The 21,588-nt window shown below is 55.7% G+C and overlaps 1 protein-coding gene across 1 annotated transcript; it reads left to right on the top strand.

The window, feature by feature from the left end:
- Positions 1-15,321: 15,321 nt before the first annotated feature.
- Positions 15,322-18,751, top strand: DLX2 (distal-less homeobox 2). The gene is made up of 3 exons (XM_051848519.2): positions 15,322-16,174; positions 16,576-16,760; positions 17,244-18,751. Exons 1-3 carry the CDS (start codon positions 15,763-15,765, stop codon positions 17,643-17,645), a joined length of 999 nt encoding a protein of 332 aa, XP_051704479.1. The 5' UTR covers positions 15,322-15,762; the 3' UTR covers positions 17,646-18,751.
- Positions 18,752-21,588: the final 2,837 nt, after the last annotated feature.

Here is a 21,588-nt window from a genome sequence, read left to right on the forward strand (position 1 = left end):
CCATATGGGATGTCAGTTTCACAGGCAGTAGCATTTTAACCTGCTGTGCCAAAACATAGGCCGCAATGTCTTATTTCTTTATCCCTCCCCATAATGAAGCTCTTTGCAATATGACTTTGCTTCTCTTCCAACCAAGAGGTGAGGTCTACTTAGGGTGACCAATCATTCTAGTTTGCCCAGCATGAAGGGGCCTCCAGGCACATAGGGCCTGGGGAACCAAAACTAGGAAAATCACGGGAAAAGCAGAATATGTCTCTCACCCTAAGTTCATCTCCCTTTTGAAATCTGAGCTGTCTTTGGGACTTCTTTAGGACAACAGAATCCCAAGGAAGTGACTATATGCTGCTCCAAGCTTAGAGCTCCAGTGGCATCATGTATTTCTCCTCTTGCTCGGACCCCTGCCCCTCCCACGTGGACAGCACACATGGCCTGCTAGATGATAAAAGACCTGTCTCCCAGTCGCCCTGGTCACCTCAGCTGAGAAGTTAAGCCAACTGCCAGCCATAGCAGTGAGATCATTCCGGGCAAGCCAGCTTCCAACCCCATCAACCCGCAGCAGACACGGGAGTGAGCTTAGGAAAGACCAGCTGAGCCCAGCCAGATCAGCAGAACCACAGACATGAGAGTAAGAATAAGGCTGGGACGGATGCTGGCATCCCTTATGGGCACTGGTTCAAGTCCAGGCTGCTCCACTTCTAATCCAGCTCCCTGCTAATGCACCTGGAAAAGCAGTTAAAGATGGCCCAAGTCCTTGGGCCCCTGCACCTGCATGGGAGACCTGGAAGAAGCTCCTGGCTCCTGGCTTCAGATTGGCCCAGCTCCGGCCCTTGCGGCCAATTGGGGAGTGAAACACCAGATGGAAGATTGATCTCTCTCTCTCTCTCTCTCTCTCTCTCTGCCTCTCCTCTCTCTGTGTGTAACTCTGACTTTCAAGTAAATAAGTAAATCTTTAAAATTTTTTTAAATAAATAAATAATCTTGAAGAAAAAAGGAACTAAAAGAAAAGAGAAACTGTGCTAAAGGCCTGTGAAGAGAATGAAAGATAAACTACAAGGTGGGAGAACATACCTGCACACAACACATCCAACAAAGGCTGCAATACATAAAGAACTCTCAAAACTCAATAGTTACAATGCCAAACAATTCAATCAGGATACGGGCAAAAGACTTGAATAGACACTTCACCAAAAAAAAAAAAAAAAAAAAAAAAAAAAAGGCAGGTAAAATGTACAGATAAAATCACATATCATGTACAACTAGGTAGATTTAAAAACCAACATCATAAACCATTAGGAAGATACAAACTAAAGCCACACCTATGACAGTAGCTAAAATAAAAATAATCACAACACCAAATGTTGGTGAGGATGCAGAGAAACTGAATCATTCACACACTTCTATGAAAATATAAACTCCTACAGCTGCTCTGGCAAACAGTAAAAGTACCACACCGTTGGCTTTTTTTTTTTTTTAAGATTTTCATTTATTCATTTGAGAGGCAGAGTTATAGACAGAAAGAGGGAGAGACAGAGAGAGGGGTCTTCCATCTGCTGGTTCACTCCCCCAAACAGCCATAACAGAGCTGGGACACGCAGAAGGCAGGAGCCAGGAGCTTCCTTTAGGTCTCCCATGTGGGTGCAGGGGCCAAGCACTTGGGCCATCCTCCACTGCTTTCCCAGGCCATAGCAGAGAGCTGGATCGGAAGTGGAGCAGCCAAGATTAGAATCGGTGCCCATATGGGATTAGAACCGGTGCCTATATGGGATGCAGAATCGGTGCCCATATGGGATGTCGGCACCTCAGGCAGAGCCTAAGCCCACTACGCCACAGCGCTGACCCCTGCCAGGTGGCTTTTGTAACAGCAACGTCTTCTCTTACAACTCTGGCAGCCAGGCGTCTGGGGTCAAAGTGTGGGAAGGTTTCGTTTCTCTGCGGCTGCTCTCCTCGCTTGCAGAGGGCTTTACCTCCGTCTTTTTGCATGGCCTTCCCTCCCCCACATCTGCGTCGCACTCACTTCTTATAAGGCCACCTGTCACGATGGACTAGGATGCACCATACAACCTCACTTTAACTTGGTTACCTCTTTAACGATCCCACCTCCCACTGCAGTCACATCCTGACGTTCTCAGGGTTAGGGTTTCAACTGATGAATATTAGTAGGGGACACAATTCAAGCCCACAACAGGAAGTCACCTTAAAAATTAAACCTATAATTTCTTTATCCAGTCTACTGTTGATGGGCATTTAGGTTGATTCCAGGTCTTAGCTATTGTGAATTGAGCTACAATAAACATTAAGGTGCAGACAGCTTTTTTATTTGCCAATTTAATTTCCTTTGGGTAAATTCCAAGGAGTGGGATGGCTGGGTTGAATGGTAGGGTTATATTCAGGTTTCTGAGGAATCTCCAAACTGACTTCCACAGTGGCTTTACCAGTTTGCATTCCCACCAACAGTGGGTTAGTGTCCCTTTTTCCCCACATCCTCTCTCTTCCTTCCTTCCTCCCTACCTGCCACTAACATGAGAGATCTGAATGGTGTCGTGGTCTCCTGGCTTTGACCTGGTCGAGCCCTCTCTGTTGTAGACATTTGGAGCATGAATTGTCAGATTGAAGATCTGTCTCTGCGTATCACTCTGCCTTTCAATTAGATGAAAATAAATAAATATGGGTTTTGTTTAAATAAACCTGAGACCAGCACTGTGGAATAGTGGAATCAAGCCACCATCTGCAGCACTGGCATCCCATATGGGTAAGGGTTCAACTCCTGGCTGCTCCACTTCTGATCCAGCTCTCTGCTAATATACCTGGGAAAGCAGCAGGATATGGTCAAAGTGCTTGGGCTCCTGCACCCATGTGGGAGACCCTGAAGAAGCTCCTGGCTTCAGCCTGGCCCAGTCCCAGCCATTGCAGCCATTTGGGGAATGAACCACAGATGGAAGATCGATCTCTCTCTCTCTCTCTCTCTCTCTCTGCCTCTCTCTCTCTGTAACTCTACCTTAAAAATAACAATAAACTATTGATACATACAATAATCTGGATAAATCTCCGGAATTATGTTAAGTGAAAAAAAGACAATTCCAGGGAATGGCGTTGTGGCATAGCAAATTATACACTGCAATGCCGGCATACCATAGGAGCACCAGTTCAAGTCCTGGCTACCCCACTTCCAGTTCAGCTTCCTGATAATGCACCTGGGTAAGCATTGGAAGACTGGAAGTGCTTGGTCCCCTGCACCCATATGGGAGAGTCAGATGAAGTTCCAAGCTCCTAACTTCAGCCTGGCCCAGCCCCAGCCTTGTGGCCATTTGGGGAGTGGACCAGTGGATGGAAGATCTCTCTCTCTCTCTCTCTAACTCTGCCTTTTGAAATAAATAAATCTTTTTTTTTTTAAAAAAAAAAGCCAGTTTCTAAGGTCTTTTTAGAGTTTTTATTTATTTTAATTTTATTTGAAAGTCATACAGAAAGAGTTGTTCCATCTGCTGGCTTATTCCCCAAATACCTGCAACAGCCAGGGCTGGGCCAGGCAGAAACCAAGAACACGGAGTTTAATCCAGGTCTCCAACATGGGTGGCAGGGCCCAAATACTTGAGCCATTACCTGCTACCTCTCAGGATCCACATTAACAGGAAGTTGTATCAGAAGCAGAGCAGGGGCCGGCGCTGTGGCGTAGCGGGCAAAGCCACTGCCTGCAATGTCAGCATCCCATATGGGCACCAGTTTGAGTTCTGGCTGCTCCACTTTCGATCCAGCTCTCTACTATGACCTGGGAAAGCAGCAGAAGATGGCCCAAGTCCTTGGGCCCCACACCTATGTGGGAAGACCGAGAGGAAGCTCCTGGCTCCTGGCTCCGGATCGGCACAGCTCCGGCCATTGCGGCCAATTGGGGAGTGAACTAGCGGATGGAAGACCTCTCTCTCTCTTTCTCTCTCTCTCTCTCTCTCCCTTCCTCCCTCCCTCCCTCTCTCCTCCCTGTGTAACTCTGACTTTCAAATAAATGAATAAATCTTAAAAAAAAAAAAGAAAACAGCAATTCTGCAGCTCTCACATAAAAGATAACTTAAAAAAAGAAAGAAGAAGAAGAAGAAGCAGAGCAGCTAGGATACCAACTGGGCACTTTGATTTGGAATGTGGGCATCCCAAGTAGCGATTCAACTGCAATGCCAAACGCCCACCCTCCAAAGTTTTCAGACCATATGATTCCATTTAACATACTAGCTAAATGATAAAACGTAGGAATCAAAACTAGATTAGTGGTTTTCAGGGTTTAAGAAGAGGTGAAGGTGGGAGGAAGATGGATATGGTAACATGCGGGGTCTCTGTGATAATAGAAATGTTCTGTATCTTGGGGCTGATGTGGTACAGCAGGTTAAGCTGCTGCCTACAATGCTGGCATTCCATATGATGCTGGTTCAAGTCCCAGCTGCTCCACTTCACAGCCAGCTCCCTGCTAATGGCCTGGGAAAGCAGTGGAAGGTGGCCCAAGTCCTTGGGCCCCTGCACCCACGTGGGAGACTCAGAAGCAGCTCCTGGCTCCTGCCTTTGAATCAATCTAGCTCTGATCATTGTGGCCATCTGGGGAGTGAACCAGCAGATAGATCTCTCCCTGTCTCTCCCTCTCTCTATGTCTGCCTCTCAAATAAAAAAATAAATCTTTGGGGCTGGCACTGTGGCAAAGTGGGTAAAGCCGCTGCCTCCAGTGCCAGAATCCCATTTGGGCACCAGTTCAAGTCCAGGCTGCTCCACTTCCAATGCAACTCTCTGATAATATACCTGGGAAAACAGCAGAAATGGTTCAAGTCCTTGGGCCCCTATACCCACGTGGGAGACCTGGAAGAAGCTCCAGGTTCCTGGCTTCGGATCGGCCCAGCTCTGGCCATTGTGGCCATCTGGGGAGTGAACCAGTGGATAGAAGACCTCTTTCTCCTCCTCCTCCTCCTCCCTCTTCTCTCTCTTTCTCTCTCTCTGCCTCTCTGTAACTCAAATAAATAAATAATTTTTTTTGAAAAGTTTAAAAAAAAAGGTCATATGGTCAGAGAATCAAAACTGTAATGGAACCCTCCACAGAGCTCAGCCAGGGCCCAGTGAGAACTGCTCAGTGGGAAACTTCCTGGAGCCAGGACAGTGAAGCCTGGCTGTCCCTTCCTTCCCTGGTTGTCTTCCTCTGAAGGTATAGTTATTTATGCTATGATGACTTTATTTCTTTTTAAAGTTCATTTATTTATTTAAAACGCAGAGCAACAGGCAGGGCTGGGCCTGCCAGGAGCCCAGAACTTCATCTGGGTCTCTCACGTGGGTGGCAGGCACCCAAGTACTTGAGCCTTCATTCGCTGCCTCCCAGGGTGCACATTCGCAAAAAGCTGCACCAGAAGCAGAGGCAAGACTCGCACCCTGGCACTCCAATGTGGGACACGGACATCCCAAGTAGTGGATGAATCCACTGCACAACGGCCACCCCTTACTTGGTTTTCAAAAAACAACCCTATGCAGCACTTTGTTATTCTATGAATGGGGTTGATGTAGGTGAAAACCCTGAATTACCCCTGGGTGTCATTGTCCTCTTACCCAGACTTGGAATGGCTCTTCAGTGTTCAGCCTTCCCCGGGTATGGTGATGACTTATGTATAGCTCCAAACGGAACCAAAGCACAGCATCAACTCAGAACTCAGCCACGTGGTAACACAGGCAGGAGACATACCGTGAAAAACCAGGGAGCAGAACAGTCTTAAGGTAGCCCAAAATGACATCATTGAGTCCCTACACTGGTATTCTTCCCACGCCTGCGAGCCACTTTGGCCCTTTTAATGGCCAGTTTTCTGGAAGCTTGTTTTTCCCTATCTGCAGTTAGTTCATTAGCAGTACTCGGCTGTGTACTGCCTTTGCCCTGGCTCGCCCCGTTAGCCTAGGTACCTGCAGATGGAAGTGGGCTTAGCACGTGTGACAACTCCTAAACATAATAAGCACATGCCCGAGGCAGGAGTGACACTGACAGGGAGGGGAGGGCCCACGTGGCAGGGTGACAAAACCTCTCCAATCCATCACCTTTAAATGGAAGCGCATGTGATTTGGGCTGAGACCTGCCAAAACCCCACTAATGATCACGTTCAGACTTGGGCTCCTCATGGTAACAGCCAGCTGGGTTAACCTGTTTCTTTTCACAGGCTGAATGCCTCCAGGTCAAATAGTTTTTCTATGCTTCCCTCCATCCAGTCTCTGGTTTTCACAGATTACAGATGTTCTGGACTTTTCCCTGTGGTTTGCTGAAGTCATTGCACCCTCACTTCAAGGTCATTGTGTTAGTTATGGTAGCTAAACTGTTATATTTCTTAAAAAAAAATCAGTAGCTTAAAATACTAGAAGGTTTGGGGTCGGCACTGTGGCGTAGCAGGTGGAGCTGCTACCGTTGGTGCCGGCTTCCCACGTGGGCAATGGTTCAAGTCCCAGCTGCTCCACTTCCAGTCCAACTTTCTCCTGTGGCCTGGGAAAGCCGTGGGGGATGGCCCGAGTCCTTGGGCCCCTGCACCCTTGTGGGAGACCTGGAGGAGGCTCCAGGCTCCTGGCTTTGGATTGACACAGCTCCAGCTCTGATGGCCATTTGGGGAGTGAACCAGTAGATGGAGGACCTTTCTCTCTCTCTCTCTCTCTCTCTAACTCTGACTTTCAAATTAATGAATGAATTTAAAAAAAAATACTAGAAGATTTGGGAACAAGTTGTGGTAGCTCAGAGAGCTAAACCACTCATGTACATTCCATATAAGAGTGTCAGTTGGAGTTCAGGCTGCTCCACTTCCAATCTAGCTTCCTGCTAATACAGATGATGGCCCAGGTGCTTGGATGCCTGCTACCCATGTGCAAGACCCAAATGCAGTGTGGGCTCCTGGCTTCAGCCTAGCCCAGACCTAGTTGTTGTGGCCCTCTGGGGGAGTGAACCAGCAGATGGAAGATCTCTATCTCTGTGCCACTCTGCCTTTCAAATACATAAATAAAGCTTTAAAAATAGTAGAAGTTTGGGGCCGGTGCCCCAGCACACTAGGTTAATCCTCTGCTTGCGGCGCCGGCATCCCATATGGGTGCTGGTTCTAGTCCCGGTTGCTCCTCTTCCAGTCTAGCTCTCTGCTGTGGCCCAGGAGGGCAGTAGAAGATGGCCCAAGTGCTTGGGCTCCTGCACCCGCATGGGAGACCAGGAAGAAGCACAAAGCTCCTGGCTTCAGATCAGCACAGATCTGGCTGTTGCAGCCATTTGGGGAGTGAACCAACGGAAGGAAGACCTTTCTCTTTGTCTCTCCCTCTCACTGTCTGTAACTCTACCTGTCAAATAAAAAAAAATAATCTTTTTAAAAAATAGTAGAAGTTTATTTCTTGGTCAGGTAACCTGCCAAAGTGTTGAAGACTCCCCTGGTGTGACTTTCCTCCACGAGTCCCCTAGGGCCCTGTCAGCCGCACAGTGATAGCCTCTTCCAGTCAGGAGGTGAGTGAGAGGGAGGAATCTCAACTCTCTTGCAAAGGTCATGTCCCAGGGGCTACCAGGTTAAGCTGCTGGCATCTCACACAGGAGTGCCTGTTCCAGTCCCAGCTGCTCCACTTCCCATCCAGCTCCCTGCTATGGTCTGGGAAAGCAGCAGAAGATGGCCCAAGTTCTTGGGCCCCTGCTAAGATGTAGGAGACCCAGATGCAGTCTTGGGCTTTTGGCTTCAGTCTGGCCTGGCCCTGGCTGTTGTGGGCATTTGGGAAGTGAACTAGCAGATGGAAAATCTCAAAATCTCTGACTTTCAAATAAATAAAAATGAAATAACTGTTTTAAAAAGGTCTTGTCCCAGGAGTGACACATATGACTTCCACTTGTGTTCCCCTGCCTAGAATTGAGTCACATGGTTGCATACAACTGACTGCAAGAAGGCTGGGGAAGGGAAACAGTAGGGAGGCCAAAGTTGGTCTGTTCCGCCAGCACTTGTCAATAGTCTAAATGATAAAGTCTTATAGTGATTATACCCTGAGTTGAGGCACATAGAAGTTAAATAACTTTGCAAGGGTCACACAGCCAGTGCTGTGTTCAAGTTAGGCTTTGAGCCCAGAGTCCAGAGTTCTGACCACCATACATTTTATTGCCAAAAATACTAGAAGAAAATATAAGTAGCAGGGAGAAGAAAAGGTGGAGAAATATTTCCATAACCTTGGGGTAAGGATAGCACCTGTGACCATGACCTGAACAGCCAGAAGTCACAAAAGAATAGAGTCACACATTTGGCCACACCAAAATTAAATTTTCTGAATTGGAAGCAAACATAAAAGAGAATTGGGGATACATGCTGACTATAAACACAAAGTTAAGAGCTACAGTATCATAATATGTAAGGATTTCCCTCAAGGCTACTTTAAAAAAGAAAATGGATCGAAAACACAAACAGGCAATTCACAGATGAAAATCAAATGCCTTGGCCAGCGCTCACCAGGCTAATCCTCCACCCACGGCACCGGCACCCCGAGTTCTAGTCCCGGTTGCTCCTCTTCCAGTCCAGCTCTCTGCTGTGGCCCAGGAAGGCAGTGGAGAATGGCCCAGGTCCTTAGGCCCTGCGCCCGCGTGGGAGACCAGGAGGAGGCACCTGGCTCCTGGCTTTGGATCGGCGCAGCGCACCAGCCATGGCAACCACTTGGGGGGTGAACCAACAGAAAAAGAAAGACCTTTCTCTCTGTCTCTCTCACTGTCTAATTCTGCCTGTCAAAAAAAAAAAAAAAATCAAATGCCAAAACAAAAAGATGCTCAACTCCAATAATATAAAAGCTATGCAAAGTAAAATGTGGCGATATCAGATTTCAAAAGTTACGGAAGATTTACTTTAATACTCAGCCTTGGTAAGTGTTTTGAGAAATGGGCCTCCTCATACACTGCTGGTGAGCAAAGAGTTTAAACTGCTACTTCCAGGGGCCATTGTGGTACAGTGGGTTAAGGAGCCACCTGCAATGCCAGCATCCCAAGTCCCAGACAACCCACTTCCAATCCAGCTTCCTGCTAATGCACCTGTGAAAGCAGCAGCAGATGGCCCTGCCACCCAAATGGGAAACCTGGGTAGAGTCCTAGGTTTCTGGATTTGGCCTGGCCCAGCCCAAGTCATTGCATACATTTGGAAAATGAACGAGCTAATGGAAGACACCCTCTGCCTTTTCTGTCATTCTGCCTTTCAAACAAATAACTCCTTTTAAAAATTGCTACTTTTTAAAGGAAAGCTTTATGGTATCAAAATGTTGAACCCCAATTAAGTTATTAGCACTCTAAACTTACATACAGAACTGGACATGTGGGCAAAGCTCTCTAGAAGGTATTCACTCTGATGTGGTATGTAAGTATGTAAATATAAAAGGATAGTTCAAGAAATTAGAGTGCAGGGCCGGCGCCGCGGCTCACTAGGCTAATCCTCCGCCTAGCGGCGCCGGCACACCGGGTTCTAGTCCCGGTCGGGGCGCCGGATTCTGTCCCGGTTGCCCCTCTTCCAGGCCAGCCCTCTGCTGTGGCCAGGGAGTGCAGTGGAGGATGGCCCAGGTGCTTGGGCCCTGCACCCCATGGGAGACCAGGAGAAGCACCTGGCTCCTGCCATCGGATCAGTGCGGTGCGCCAGCCGCAGCGCGCCGGCCGTGGCGGCCATTGGAGGGTGAACCAACGGCAAAAGGAAGACCTTTCTCTCTGTCTCTCTCTCTCACTGTCCACTCTGCCTGTCAAAAAAATAAATAAATAAATAAATAAATAAATAAACAAATTAGAGTGCAAAAAAATTACGTGCATTCCTTAATAGTCCTTAAAGAGAAGATGGTTGCTTGACATGGAAAGAAAAGATTCCTAAAAAAATCACAAATGTATTCAGTTTGATCTCATTGTTTAGAAAACAAAGATCCTGAGTATATGTTTGCATACAGTCATGTACTTATGTTTACAAATGCATTGAGGAAGCCCTAAGAAGCCTTCGGCCCAATTTTTTTTTTCTTTTTTTGTGATTCATTTAATTTTATTTGAATGTCAGAGTTACAGAAAGGGAAGAGAGATCTTCTATCCCCTGGTTCTCTACCCAAATAGCCACAACAGCCAGGGCTGGACCAGGCCAAAGTCAGGAGCCACCAGCTTCATCCAGGTCTCCCACAAGGGTGCAGGGGCCCAAGCATTTCTGCTGCTTCTGTCACAGGTTCGTTAACAGGGAGGTGGATCAGAAGTGGGGCAGCTGGGACATGAAGCACCTGCTGCTCCCATGGGATGGTGGCCTCACAGAGAGAGGCTTAAGCCACCCCACCACAGTGCGCGCACATGGACCAATATGTTTCTAGTCTGCTTCTCTGACAAACCTTTGTATTCCCTTGTGGTTTTTTTTAATAAAAAAATTATTCATTGGTGCATTTACTTATTTCAAAGGCAGATTGGGAGAGAACCTGGACCAGGCCAAGGCCAGAGGCCAGGCCTTCCTCCACGTCTCTCTCATAGGTGGCAAGGACCCAAGCACTTGAGCCACCGTCCATCCGTACCTTGTGACTCTTATGGATAATATTTTATTTTGTTTATGAAGGATGCAGGGAGCCAGGCAGAGCTACCCAATGCCAGTGCAAGTTTCCTCCCTGCACTGCTCTCTCCATTTTCAGAAGCCAACAGAAGGGGCCGGGTATGTCCACAGGAAAGTCTCCAGTGGCCTGCCACCACAGCACCCTACCTAGCATGCCAGCATACTTGGTGGAGTGGTTCAAGGCCACACGGACTAGACTCAGTGCTGAGGGAGGCCCTGCACCCCTCATCTCCAGGTCTGACCTCTCCCCAGCGCACTGGGATCACCCACAGCCAGCTCCCATAGGCCAGCCCCTGATCTGTTCCTCCCTCCCCTCAGTGGCCAAGAGAGGGCCTGGGGCCCATAAGGGAGGCGGCTGGCTAGCAGAGAAGCCAACACGTGGTCCCAGGAGGCAGGCATTTTTATTAGGCACCTTCTACAGATGCAAACAATAACGCAAGGGGAAATCAAGTCCTTCTTCCAGGGCCACGAAGTAACAGCAGGGGTTCCCGCCGCAAATCTGGCTCCCATGCACGGGAAGTGCCACTGCTCTCTGGGTGAGCAGCCGGCAAAAGAGAGTAGGAAGAGTCCTGGCGGAAGGTTCTAGACGTTTCCTTCCAAGTTCTCCCAGTTCAGTGATGGAATGTGTGCGCTCGCGCCCGCGTTTGTCTTACCCCTGGAGAGACACTAAAGTGAAAAGGACCGGACCAGGATGGGAGACCTGGAAGTCAGACGGACGCTAGCCGGTCAACCCAGCGCTACGGGCGCCCGCGCAGAGCTCACGTCCGCGCCCCAGTGGCAGGGGCCGCGGTTACCACCTGACCGCAGGAACTAACACAAACGCGGGACGAGAGGCGCCGGGACCAAGCCCCGCGCTGCTTCGCCGCTCCCGTGCGCAGCCCGGCCCGCCGGGAGAGCCAGCGTCCCCTGCCCTGAGCGCGGGAGCCGGACCAGAGGCGCCAGGACCCAGCCGACTCCTGCCCTGGCCGAGGGTGCCTGCAGCTGGGGGCCCGGAGCTCAAGGGAGCCGCCGCCTTTCAGGTTTGAGAACAAACGTGTTTCCAGCCATGGCCACCGCCACCGTGGGGCTGCTCAAAGTGCAGAGTGGACACCCCAGTGGTCTGTGCATCTGCAACTTTTGTCCTGGGGCAGCGAGGGGGCACTTACTCCACCCGCGCTCGTCGCCCCCACGTCCTGGGCTCCGAGATGGGGCAGCCCGGCCATGGAATGAGGACGCGTTTCTCCCGCCCATGCCCGGCCTGTGCGGCCTGTGCGCTGCGACGCCAGCGGCTGGACGCCTGGGAACCTGGGGGAACCCCTCGCCAGGTGCGAGGACCCCGGCTCTGGCTCCCCGCTGTAGCCACCACGTAGAGGGTGAAGTGAGACAGGCAGATGAGGAAGCTGGATCCGAACGCCCTAGAAGCGCGGTGCACGGCCAGCCCGGCGCGGCGCCAAGGTTACGGCCGGGAACGAGCGGTGTGTGGGCCCCGCGGACGATCCCGACGGAACCTCAGCGGGGACAAAGAACTGGGTGCCCGGGGGTGCCCGCCCGCGCCCGGGACGCTCGCGTTTGTTTGGGAATCTCGTTGGGGACCGCCGGGGGCATACCTGCTGCTCAGTCCGGTCCGTCGAGCCGCTTCCTCGTCCGCGGGGTGGGGGGTGGGGGGACCTCCTTCCAATCAGCCCCGAGGGGCTGGAAGGCCGTGCTCAACCTCGGGGCGGCCCAGGCCCTTTCCCAACTGTGCCACTGCGCGCGAACGGCCAATCCCGGGAGAAGCAGGTCCCGCGTGGCCTTCCCCAGGCCAGAAGCCCGGCGCAGTGCGACGGCAGCGGTGCCTCTGCGGAATCCCGACTGCTGCGTGCGCCCCCGGGCCAGCGAGTCTGTCTAAGCCCAGGTTTCTCCAATGTGGCTGATGGGCCGAGCACGTGGGGGCGACTCTGCGCGTCAGTGAGATCGGGAGCAGCAAGCCCCGGGACGCCCCGTAAACGCTCTCGCGGCAGACGGCGAGCTCTGAGGGCCGGGGTTGCTCGGCGCGGGGGAGAGGCGCGGCTGAGGCGCCCGAGCGCTCGGCGCAGGGGCGCACGACCAGCGGCCGCTCGGGATGCGGAGAAGCGAGGCAGTCCCTTTGCAGGAGAGGGCAGGACCGGGCTGCGGCCGAAGCGGTAGCCAGTGGACCAACGAGAGTCGCTGCCGCCGAGGGCTTCCGGCGTCCTCTCGCCAGGGCTCTGCAGGGGAGCTGGGGGTAGAGAGGGGGTGTGAGCGCCAAAAACACAGACCCGGGAGTATGAGGCCTCAGGGGCTCCCCGTGTCGCTCGAGCCGTGCCAGAGCGCAGGCGGCAACCGCGACGGGACGAGAGCGCAGAGCTGGCCGTGTCTCAGAAGCCAAAACCCGGCCTCCGCCAACGTCAGGTTCCAGAATGAAGCCCAAACGCAGTTCCTGGAGCTCCTAGTTCGGGGAAAGTAGGAAGACGGGGCTGCGAGAGGGCATCCTGCGTGCCCGGGGCCCTGGCGAGGGAGCGCAGCCGTCTCGCAGTAGCACGTGCAGCCCGCGCTGCCCTGGGGATGGCAGGGTCACCCCACCGCCAAGCAGAGACGAGGCGCTGGGCCGGGTGCGGCCGCCGGAGGGGCAGGGTGCAGAGCCGCGCCGTCCAGTTCGCAGTCGGCGGCGGGAGCCCGGCGCCACTCCCCCAGGCTCACAGGTACTCTGGTGCCGCCGCGCCCCAGGGGAGCGCCCTTTACCTCTAAGGAGGCGGCTTCCGTCCTCGGGGCCTCAGTATTCCTCTGTGCAATGGGCACAAGATTCAAACCTGGAAGGGCTCAAAGATGGGGGCGGAACAGACCGAGCCCATGCAGACAGGCAGGCTCCCCTCATCCCCACCACACCCCCTTCTCCAGGCCCCTGCGGAGGGAAGAAGGCATCTCTCTCTCTTTCTCTCTTTCTCTCTCTCCCTCCCTCCCTCCCTCCTTCTCTGTCCTTCTCTCCTCCCCTTAGGAGGGGGCATCACCCTGTTCTGAACCGTGACAAAAGAGCCAAGTTCTCCCCCCCACCACTGTCCCCCTGGCTTTAAGCCAAAGAAAGGAAGTCATCTGGATATTGTGATGTAGTACCCAGCCAGTTTGGACAAACTCAGACCTGTGTTCAACTTACCAGAATTAATACCTCGGGTTTATACCGGAGTCTCCTCTCTTCCCTCTTACACACACACACACACACACACACACACACACAAAGTTTATTCTCCAGATCAGAGGGAATTCGAGCCATATTGCCTTCTAGAAAAAAAAAATACCATGGTCCAGATCAGCTAACCTGGACGTCAGGCTGCTAATGGAGTTTGGGAAGGAATTAACTACACCAGAGTGGCCACCACAGAAAAAGTGCTCAAGGGCAGGGTCAAGGGCACGGTGGGAAGGCAGGAGTACTGCCGCTGGACGGGTTTTTTATTTTTATTTTTTTTTCTATATTAGGTGAAAACAGCTACTGCTTTACTGGCAGAAAGAAAGAGTTGGAATTTGAAGTCAAGACCCCAACGGACAAGCGGTTCACCTTGTAGCTGCAGCCCGCCACGCAGAGTGCTTTCCAATAAACTCGCTCTTCCCCATCTCGGGACCCTCCTGAACCCAACGGAAGGCTGGAACTACCGCCAGGCCGACTTGAAGGCGCACTACCTGCCTCATTATTCCGCTGTGTGAAGGCTGGGGTTTTAATTACACGCTTGCTTTTTCTGGGGAAGAAGACGGAAGATTATATTTTTCAAAGTATCAACTTGTTTTCCATTAGGCAGTTGTTGTAACAAGTTCCTTCGGCGACATGTTATGTCTTTAGGAAAGGGTGCTTCAGATGGCGCGCAGCAGCACAATTTTGTGGCTTTTAATTACTATTTTGTTCTTTTGGGGGGTTTCAGAAGCTGGCGCCTGGGCGTGATTAGACCGTCTACCGAGCCCGCCGCAACCTCGCACGCCGCCCACCAGGTGGCGCCACAGAGCAGGAGCTGCCGTGGACGCCTCGGACTTGGGAGTCCAGCCAGGGTGTGTGTCCGTCACACTCTGGCCAAGTTCCCAACCGCCGGGAGTTGGAGATGCAGAGGAGATCGCCGCCGCCGACTTAAAAAAAAAATTTTACGACGGCAGGGCAGAACAGGGTCCTAAGGTGCCAAGCTGAAAAAAATAAATAAATAAAACAAGGGTCAAACAAAGTGCACGAGATAAAACTTTTTATATTTGTTGCAAATTTACCAAGACGTGATTAATCTCGATGGATCAATCTGGAATTACGGCATTTCCTTTTTTTGTACAGGTGTCGGCTATAGGGTCAGAATGCACGTTGGAGGCCGTGTGGTCAGTCGGGTCCGCCTGCCCACTCAAAGGAGGGCGTCCCCGACCATCACCCACCCACTCAACACGCGTAATTAGCCGGAGCCTCTGCAGGTCGGCAGCGTGCAAGCGAAAGTGGTTTCAAATGCAGTATTGGTAATAATACCCCTGGGTTTATATAGCTTTCCTCTGGAGCAACGAGGGGGACGCGTGTGGCTGTGCTGTAATTAATTGTCCTAATAGCCCCGCGGGCTGGGCGGGAGGCAGGTGGCCCTGCACGAGGTCTGCGGGTCGTCTTGGTCCATTGACTCCGTCCAAGGCCAGGCGGCCCGTTTCTGGGCACCGCTTCGACGAACACGTTGGAAAAGTGCCCTCGCGCGTGCAGGTGGCAATCGCGGGCCGGGGACTCTTCTAGGCAGACCCGCCCGTCTCCGGGGCGCCCAGCGGCGCGCCCCGCGGCCGGCAGCGGCCCGCCGCGGCCCGCCGCCCCTGATTGGCCGTTGCTAGGTGACGTCGCCCGCGCTCACGTGATGCGCGTTAAATGCCCACCCTGCGGGAGCCCGCCCGGCAGACAATCGTAAAGCCGCGCGGGGCCGCTCACCTGCTCCCGCCTCCCGGAGCCGCGACCCGGCCCCGCCAGCCAGCCCTGCCCCCTGCACTGCCCGCCCCCCGCCCGAGCGCGCGCTGGGCGAGCGGCCGAGAGAGGATGCGGCGGACCGGAGCCGTCCCGAGCGCCGCGAGCTGACCGCCTCCCCCGGAGGAGGAGGAGGAGGAGGCGGCGGCGCTAGACGGTCGCCTCGATTCCTGTTTGCCTCCCCCCTCCCCGCCACCCCCGTAATTACATTGGCCACTGGAGGGGACCGGGAGAGACGAAGGAGGCGCCTCGCGGCCCCCGCACGCCCGCCGCCCCGGCTCTTCCCCGTCCCGGGCCAGGATGACTGGAGTCTTTGACAGTCTGGTGGCTGATATGCACTCGACCCAGATCTCGGCCTCCAGCACCTACCACCAGCACCAGCAGCCCCCGAGCGGCGGTGGCGCGGGCCCCGGCGGCGGCGGCGGCGGCGGCGGCCTCCACAAGCCCCAGGAGTCGCCCACCCTCCCAGTGTCCACCGCCACCGACAGCAGCTACTACACCAACCAGCAGCACCCGGCGGGCGGCGGCGGCGGTGGCGGCGGCGGCGCGGGGGGCTCGCCCTACGCGCACATGGGTTCCTACCAGTACCACGCCAGCGGCCTCAGCAACGTCCCCTACAACGCCAAGGGCAGCTACGACCTGGGCTACACCGCCGCCTACACCTCCTACGCGCCCTACGGGACCGGTTCGTCCCCAGCCAACAACGAGCCGGGTAGGCACGCCGCTGGCGTCCGGTCCTTGGGATGCGTGGGGCAAACGTGTCTGGGGAGGGGCATCGGACACCCTGGCCTTTCGCACCGCCGCGTGTCACCGTCTGCGCCCCCGCGCGGTGCCAGCCTCCTGGCGGCCGCTTTGCCTCGCCACCTGTCTACCTCTCCAGCCCCTCCCGCGGGCCGGGCACCTGCCCTTCTCCAGGGCGGTCAGCTCCCGCTTCCTGTAGCGGCGCCAGTCCCGGCAGCGCGGCTGTGCCTGGAGCCCGCGCAGCATCTCCAAGAACCCTGGCTCGGGCCATGGCTCCGCCGAGCCCTGCAGGCCGGCGGGACACCCCTCCCCCCGGCCCAGGACACCCCCCACCCCGAGTCGCGCGGGTCTCACGATTCCGTTTCGTTGCAGAAAAGGAGGACCTCGAGCCTGAGATCCGGATAGTGAACGGGAAGCCAAAGAAAGTCCGGAAACCCCGCACCATCTACTCCAGTTTCCAGCTGGCGGCCCTGCAGCGGCGTTTCCAAAAGACTCAGTACCTGGCGCTGCCCGAGCGAGCCGAGCTGGCGGCGTCTCTGGGCCTCACGCAGACTCAGGTGCGGCGCGCGCCCCGCGGGGGCCGGGAGGGCGCTAACCTGGGTGCTGGGACGCAGGAGGCCTTGGGACACTGCTTCCACACGTGTGGTTTCAGGATTTCGAGGGCTTTCCAGAACTTCTAGGCCCCAAACTGAAAATTCCCAGGAGGCTGCCGCGAGGGATGGACGGAGGACTGGGGTGGGCAGAAGACGCAGCTCGCTACTGATTACGCGGGAGAACCACCCCCACCCTGGGCCCTCCGGACCCCACACGCGGCAGCCGCTCCACGGCGCACATTGCACAGGCGTCGGCCTTCTTGAGATCACCTCCACGCGGGGCAGGCGACCCGCGTGGCTGCGAGGCTGCCGCACGCGCCCGCTCACCCATCCGGAGCGCTCAGCTCTTAACCATGGGCTCGCGCCGTCTTGTTCTGCTCGCTCCCCTGCCCCATGCCCAGGTTCCCAAACCACTTATGTAATGCCCGCGTCCTTGTTTCCGTACAGGTCAAAATCTGGTTCCAGAACCGCCGATCTAAGTTCAAGAAGATGTGGAAAAGCGGCGAGATCCCCTCGGAGCAACACCCTGGGGCCAGCGCTTCGCCCCCGTGTGCTTCGCCGCCGGTCTCCGCGCCGGCCTCGTGGGACTTCGGCGCGCCGCAGCGCATCGCGGGTGGCGGCGGCGGCCCGGGCAGCGGCGGCAGCGGCGCGGGCAGTTCGGGCTCCAGCCCCAGCAGCGCGGCCTCGGCTTTCCTGGGCAACTACCCTTGGTACCACCAGGCCTCGGGCTCCGCGTCACACCTGCAAGCCGCCGCGCCGCTGCTGCACCCGGCGCAGACCCCGCAGCCCCACCACCACCACCACCACGGCGGCGGGGGCGCCCCGGTGAGCGCGGGGGCGATTTTCTAATCCCAGGGAGACCGCGCCAGAGACTGAGAGAGCAGAGACCAGTGATCCTCAGTGCTCGCCCCCGTCCCCAAGCAAGCGGAGGATCCCTGCTCCAGGCCCGCCACCGCCGGCCACCTCTGCGCGGGGCTGCGGTCCGGGATGGGCCGCCCAGGCCCTACTCCCGCGCGCGGCTGCTGCGCCCCCCCCCCAGGCTCTTCCCGGGGGAACTGGGCAGCAGCGCGGCGAAGGTCGCCCCCACGGCCGCATTTCCGACCTGAGCCCCGGGCTCGGCCGTTTGGATCCCCGCCTCGAACTTGCCGCACCCCCCACCCCCGCCCGGGCGAGGCCGTCCGGCGCCTTCCTCGCCCGGGGCCCTGAGCTGGGACGCGGAGAGGGCCGCCTCCCCCGCCCGCGAGGCTTCCCCGGCGCTCTGAGGCTCCTTTCTCCTCGCCCGCCCCCGGGCTCAGCTCCTGCCGGCCTCGGCCGCTGACCTCCCGGGGCCCGCCCTCCCCAGCGTGCCCCTGTGACCCGCGCGGCCCCGCCGTCCGCAGCCGTCGGAGCCCCCAACCCTCTTAGTCACCCCCCCTCCCGCGACGCCCCCTTAGCTCTCTCCTCATCCATCACCAGTGGAGTTTTTTTATTTTTATTTTTTTAAAAGTTTAGGTGCCTTTGCGGATGACCTCATTTTGATGTTGGAAAAAAATGATTTTTTAATATGTGGACACTGCAAAAAATGTGTTTAAATTATCTTTTTTAAAACCTATTCAGGATTATTAGCCTGGACTTCGACACAGAGTTTGTAAATAAAAGTGTCTGTGCAGATTTTCCCACTGATTTATTTGTATGAAGATCCTCATCTTTTCAGACATTTTTGTAAACCCCCGGTTGTGGAAACTGCAGTTTAGCAGGGACCTCAGCAACCCCTCCGTTTTATTTTTCACTTTGAAGAAAAACAAAAAAACTCAGTTAAATTAAGCTACTGATTTGGGTTTGTTTTGTCTTATCCTAAAGTCTTTGTTCTTGAAATGCAAGGTATTTTGGGGTTATTTATTATGAAAACAACATGCTCTTAATGTTGATTTTACAATATGAAGAGATTATTTAAATAAATTATTGTTTTCATTGGATGTGTGCGCTTTTTCCTGGGTACCAGGCTTCAGGCGGTCACGTTCCCGGAGCCCGAGCCGCTGCCCAGGCTGGGCACCCGGGCAACCAAGAACAACGCGTGCGCTTTTCGGAGGCTCCCAGCGCGGCCAGGCAGGGACGGGCGCGCTGCGCGCTGGGCCGCTCCGGAGAGCTCCCGCTCCGCCCCCGCCGGAGTCCCCGCGCGGGCTTCTTCAGCCCGCGGCGCGCTGACTCACTCAGCACCCGGCGGCTGCAGCATCCGCCCGCCGGCCCCTCTGGCGCCGGCGCCACCGCCCCTCGCCTGGGCGGTCTTGGCCGCCCCCGCTCCCGCCTTGCTAGCCAGGCGGTGCACCCGAGCCGCCAGGAGGAGAACTGTTGTCCGGGCCTGCGCCCCGGCCGGCCGCACCCTGGGGTCAGACCCCTTCATTGGGACCACCCGCCCCCCGGCCCGATTTGTCCTGCGGCCCGTGGAGGGCTGGCTAAGCCAAGAACTCTGAGTCACTCTGGGGAGGCACGGTTGGCTGCTTTGGAATGCGGGGTGACCGGGGACACACTGCCACTTGCTCTCACAGCCATCTCCACTCAGCCTCCCCCCTACACACACATGGGCAGGCGCTTTCAAAGTCACACTCATGTTCTCCAACACTCACACCTGCACTGAACACCCTCACACACAACCAGAATCCCACGCATACAACACTGACACAGAAGTCCATGCACACCTTCAATCATATGACACAGGAACTCACTCATGCATACACAGATAGACATGAGACCAATGCACACTGCTATGGGCACGGAGTCTGCCCCACACACTCCTGGCTAGAAAGGGCCACCCCCCACTGAGCTCTTTTTTTTTCCCCACCTTGGGCCCACTGAGCTGCCTGTCCAGCTTTGGAAGTGACCCCACTCTGTGCCATCGCCTGCAAAGGTCACTGGTTAGTAGGTAGACCACGCAGGCATGAATGAAAAGCCTTTCTCCCTGCAAGTGCTGGGGCCTACAGTTGGGCGCTTCCTGGCTGCCATCACTGTGTGACCTTGGGCAACTCACTTACCCTCTCTGTTTCAGTTGGGTAGACCCCCAGGATAAAATAACACAAGCTCTGGCTCAGAGCTGTGAGCATTTCACGGGTCAATGATGTACGTCCGTGCTTGGCACATGGTGAGCACTCAGCACAGTTCAGCTGTTTAGCATTACTGTGTTATCACCGCCCCGAAACGGAGGTTTTGATTTTCACCTCTGGTTAGGAAGGAGTGTGTGGGGGAGAGCAGCATCCTTTGGCCAGAAGAGCTCTCCCACCTTCCTTCACCCGAGGCTGGAAGCCCCGCCATTCCCTCAGAAGAGACCCACCTCTGCTGGAGAGGAAATTGGCCACAGGACACAGAAGCCGGCACCGGCCCTCGGACTGCAGGCCACCTCTGCTCCCGGAGGCTTATGCAGGCCATCCAATGTCTTCAATTTACTTCTACCAGAGACACGAGGTGGAGGTGTGTCTGGACTCTGCATCAACCTGAGTTTTCTGATTGTTTTGGGGCGGGGACTGCTGGACCGAGTCTGGTTTACAACAGAATAGGGTCCAGGGCGTTGGGGCTATGGAAAAGGCGAGGGGTCGCGCCAGTCCAGTGTCCCTTGGCAACTCTGCATTGTTTTCCCGGGCTAGCGAGGCCTGGGCTGCAGCCCGATGACCCACTCTTCTGGGCTTCGCTAAGCAACCGCCGCCTGACAGCCCCCCACCAAGTCCCCCTACTCCCACCACCCCATCTCAAAATTCCATGTTTTTTTTTTTTTCTGGAGTGCCAGAAGCGGATGCCAGCCTTCCTCCTGCGTTCACTTGTGCCCTCCCCTCCCTCGCGCGCACTCCCCTCCTCCCGCCCGAAACCAGCGGGGAGAGACGGGGCAGTAAATTGGCTGGTGTCGAGGATCTGCAGCAGACAAGATGATTAAGAGGCCTACGCCGGAGCGCCCGGGGCAGGGAATGTCAGCCTAAGTTGGAATCACGCAACAGGCCTTGGCATGAGCAGAGCCTGGGAGCCAGGAGGGCGGGCGGCCCCAGCTCCGGGGTGGGCCGAGGCCCCACAGACTCGCCGGAGTCACCGAACCTGGCACCCGGCGGCGGCGGGGTCGGGCCGGGCCACGGCGCTCCTTCCCTCGGGGAGCCCGCAAAGCCGAGGGCAGGCGGGTTGCAGGGGCCAGGGGAAGGGGGCGTTTCCGCAGACAAGGAGAAGGGCAAAGAGAAGGGATCGCGGAGACGCGCCCGCGTCCCAGAAGCGAGGGGGCGGGGAGGGGGAGGGGTGGGCGAGAGGAGAGACAAAGCGCGGCTCGCGGAGGCGGGGGCCGGCTCCAGCCCCGCCGGGGGCAACGCGCTGGCAGCCGTTCTCACAGCCTCCCCGCCCGCCCGGAGACGCGGAGCCTTGTGATCAGCCCGCCGCCGCGCAGACCCTCTCCCCCCGCGCCCCACTGCGCTCCCCCAAAGCGCGAATGAAAAATGGAAATGGGAAGCCGCGATCTCGGCTCCCTACGCTGGGAAACCAGCCGCGCTCGGAACACACATAAATCTTCATTGTAATTCCCTTCCATTTGCTCCAGTAAAATATCGGGCTGGAGACAGGATATGACAAGCGCTGGGAAGCAGGGGGGAGGGAAGCCGAAGAGAGAAAGGTGCCCGGCTCTCTCCGCTCCACCCTCTGGCGGGGCTCTCCGCACAGGGGCTAAGCGCCCGCTCTGCGGGGCCACCTGGCCGCCCTGGCCCTCTGCGCCGCTTCACGGCCCCTGGCCCCCAGTCCCGCGCGCGAGGCCTTCGCCTGCCACGCCGCACCCGGCCAGGCGCGGTGCTAGGCT

Source organism: Oryctolagus cuniculus, chromosome 3, assembly GCF_964237555.1.
Source record: "Oryctolagus cuniculus chromosome 3, mOryCun1.1, whole genome shotgun sequence".
Taxonomy (NCBI): Eukaryota; Metazoa; Chordata; class Mammalia; order Lagomorpha; family Leporidae; genus Oryctolagus; species Oryctolagus cuniculus.

Excerpts from the sequence above, each read along its gene's own strand:
- DLX2 (XM_051848519.2), top strand. The coding sequence starts at position 15,763 with ATGACTGGAGTCTTTGACAGTCTGGTGGCTGATATGCACTCGACCCAG. Across the intron at positions 16,175-16,575 it reads CCCAGCCAACAACGAGCCGG|AAAAGGAGGACCTCGAGCCT; the intron begins GTAGGCACGCCG and ends GTTTCGTTGCAG. Across the intron at positions 16,761-17,243 it reads TGGGCCTCACGCAGACTCAG|GTCAAAATCTGGTTCCAGAA; the intron begins GTGCGGCGCGCG and ends GTTTCCGTACAG.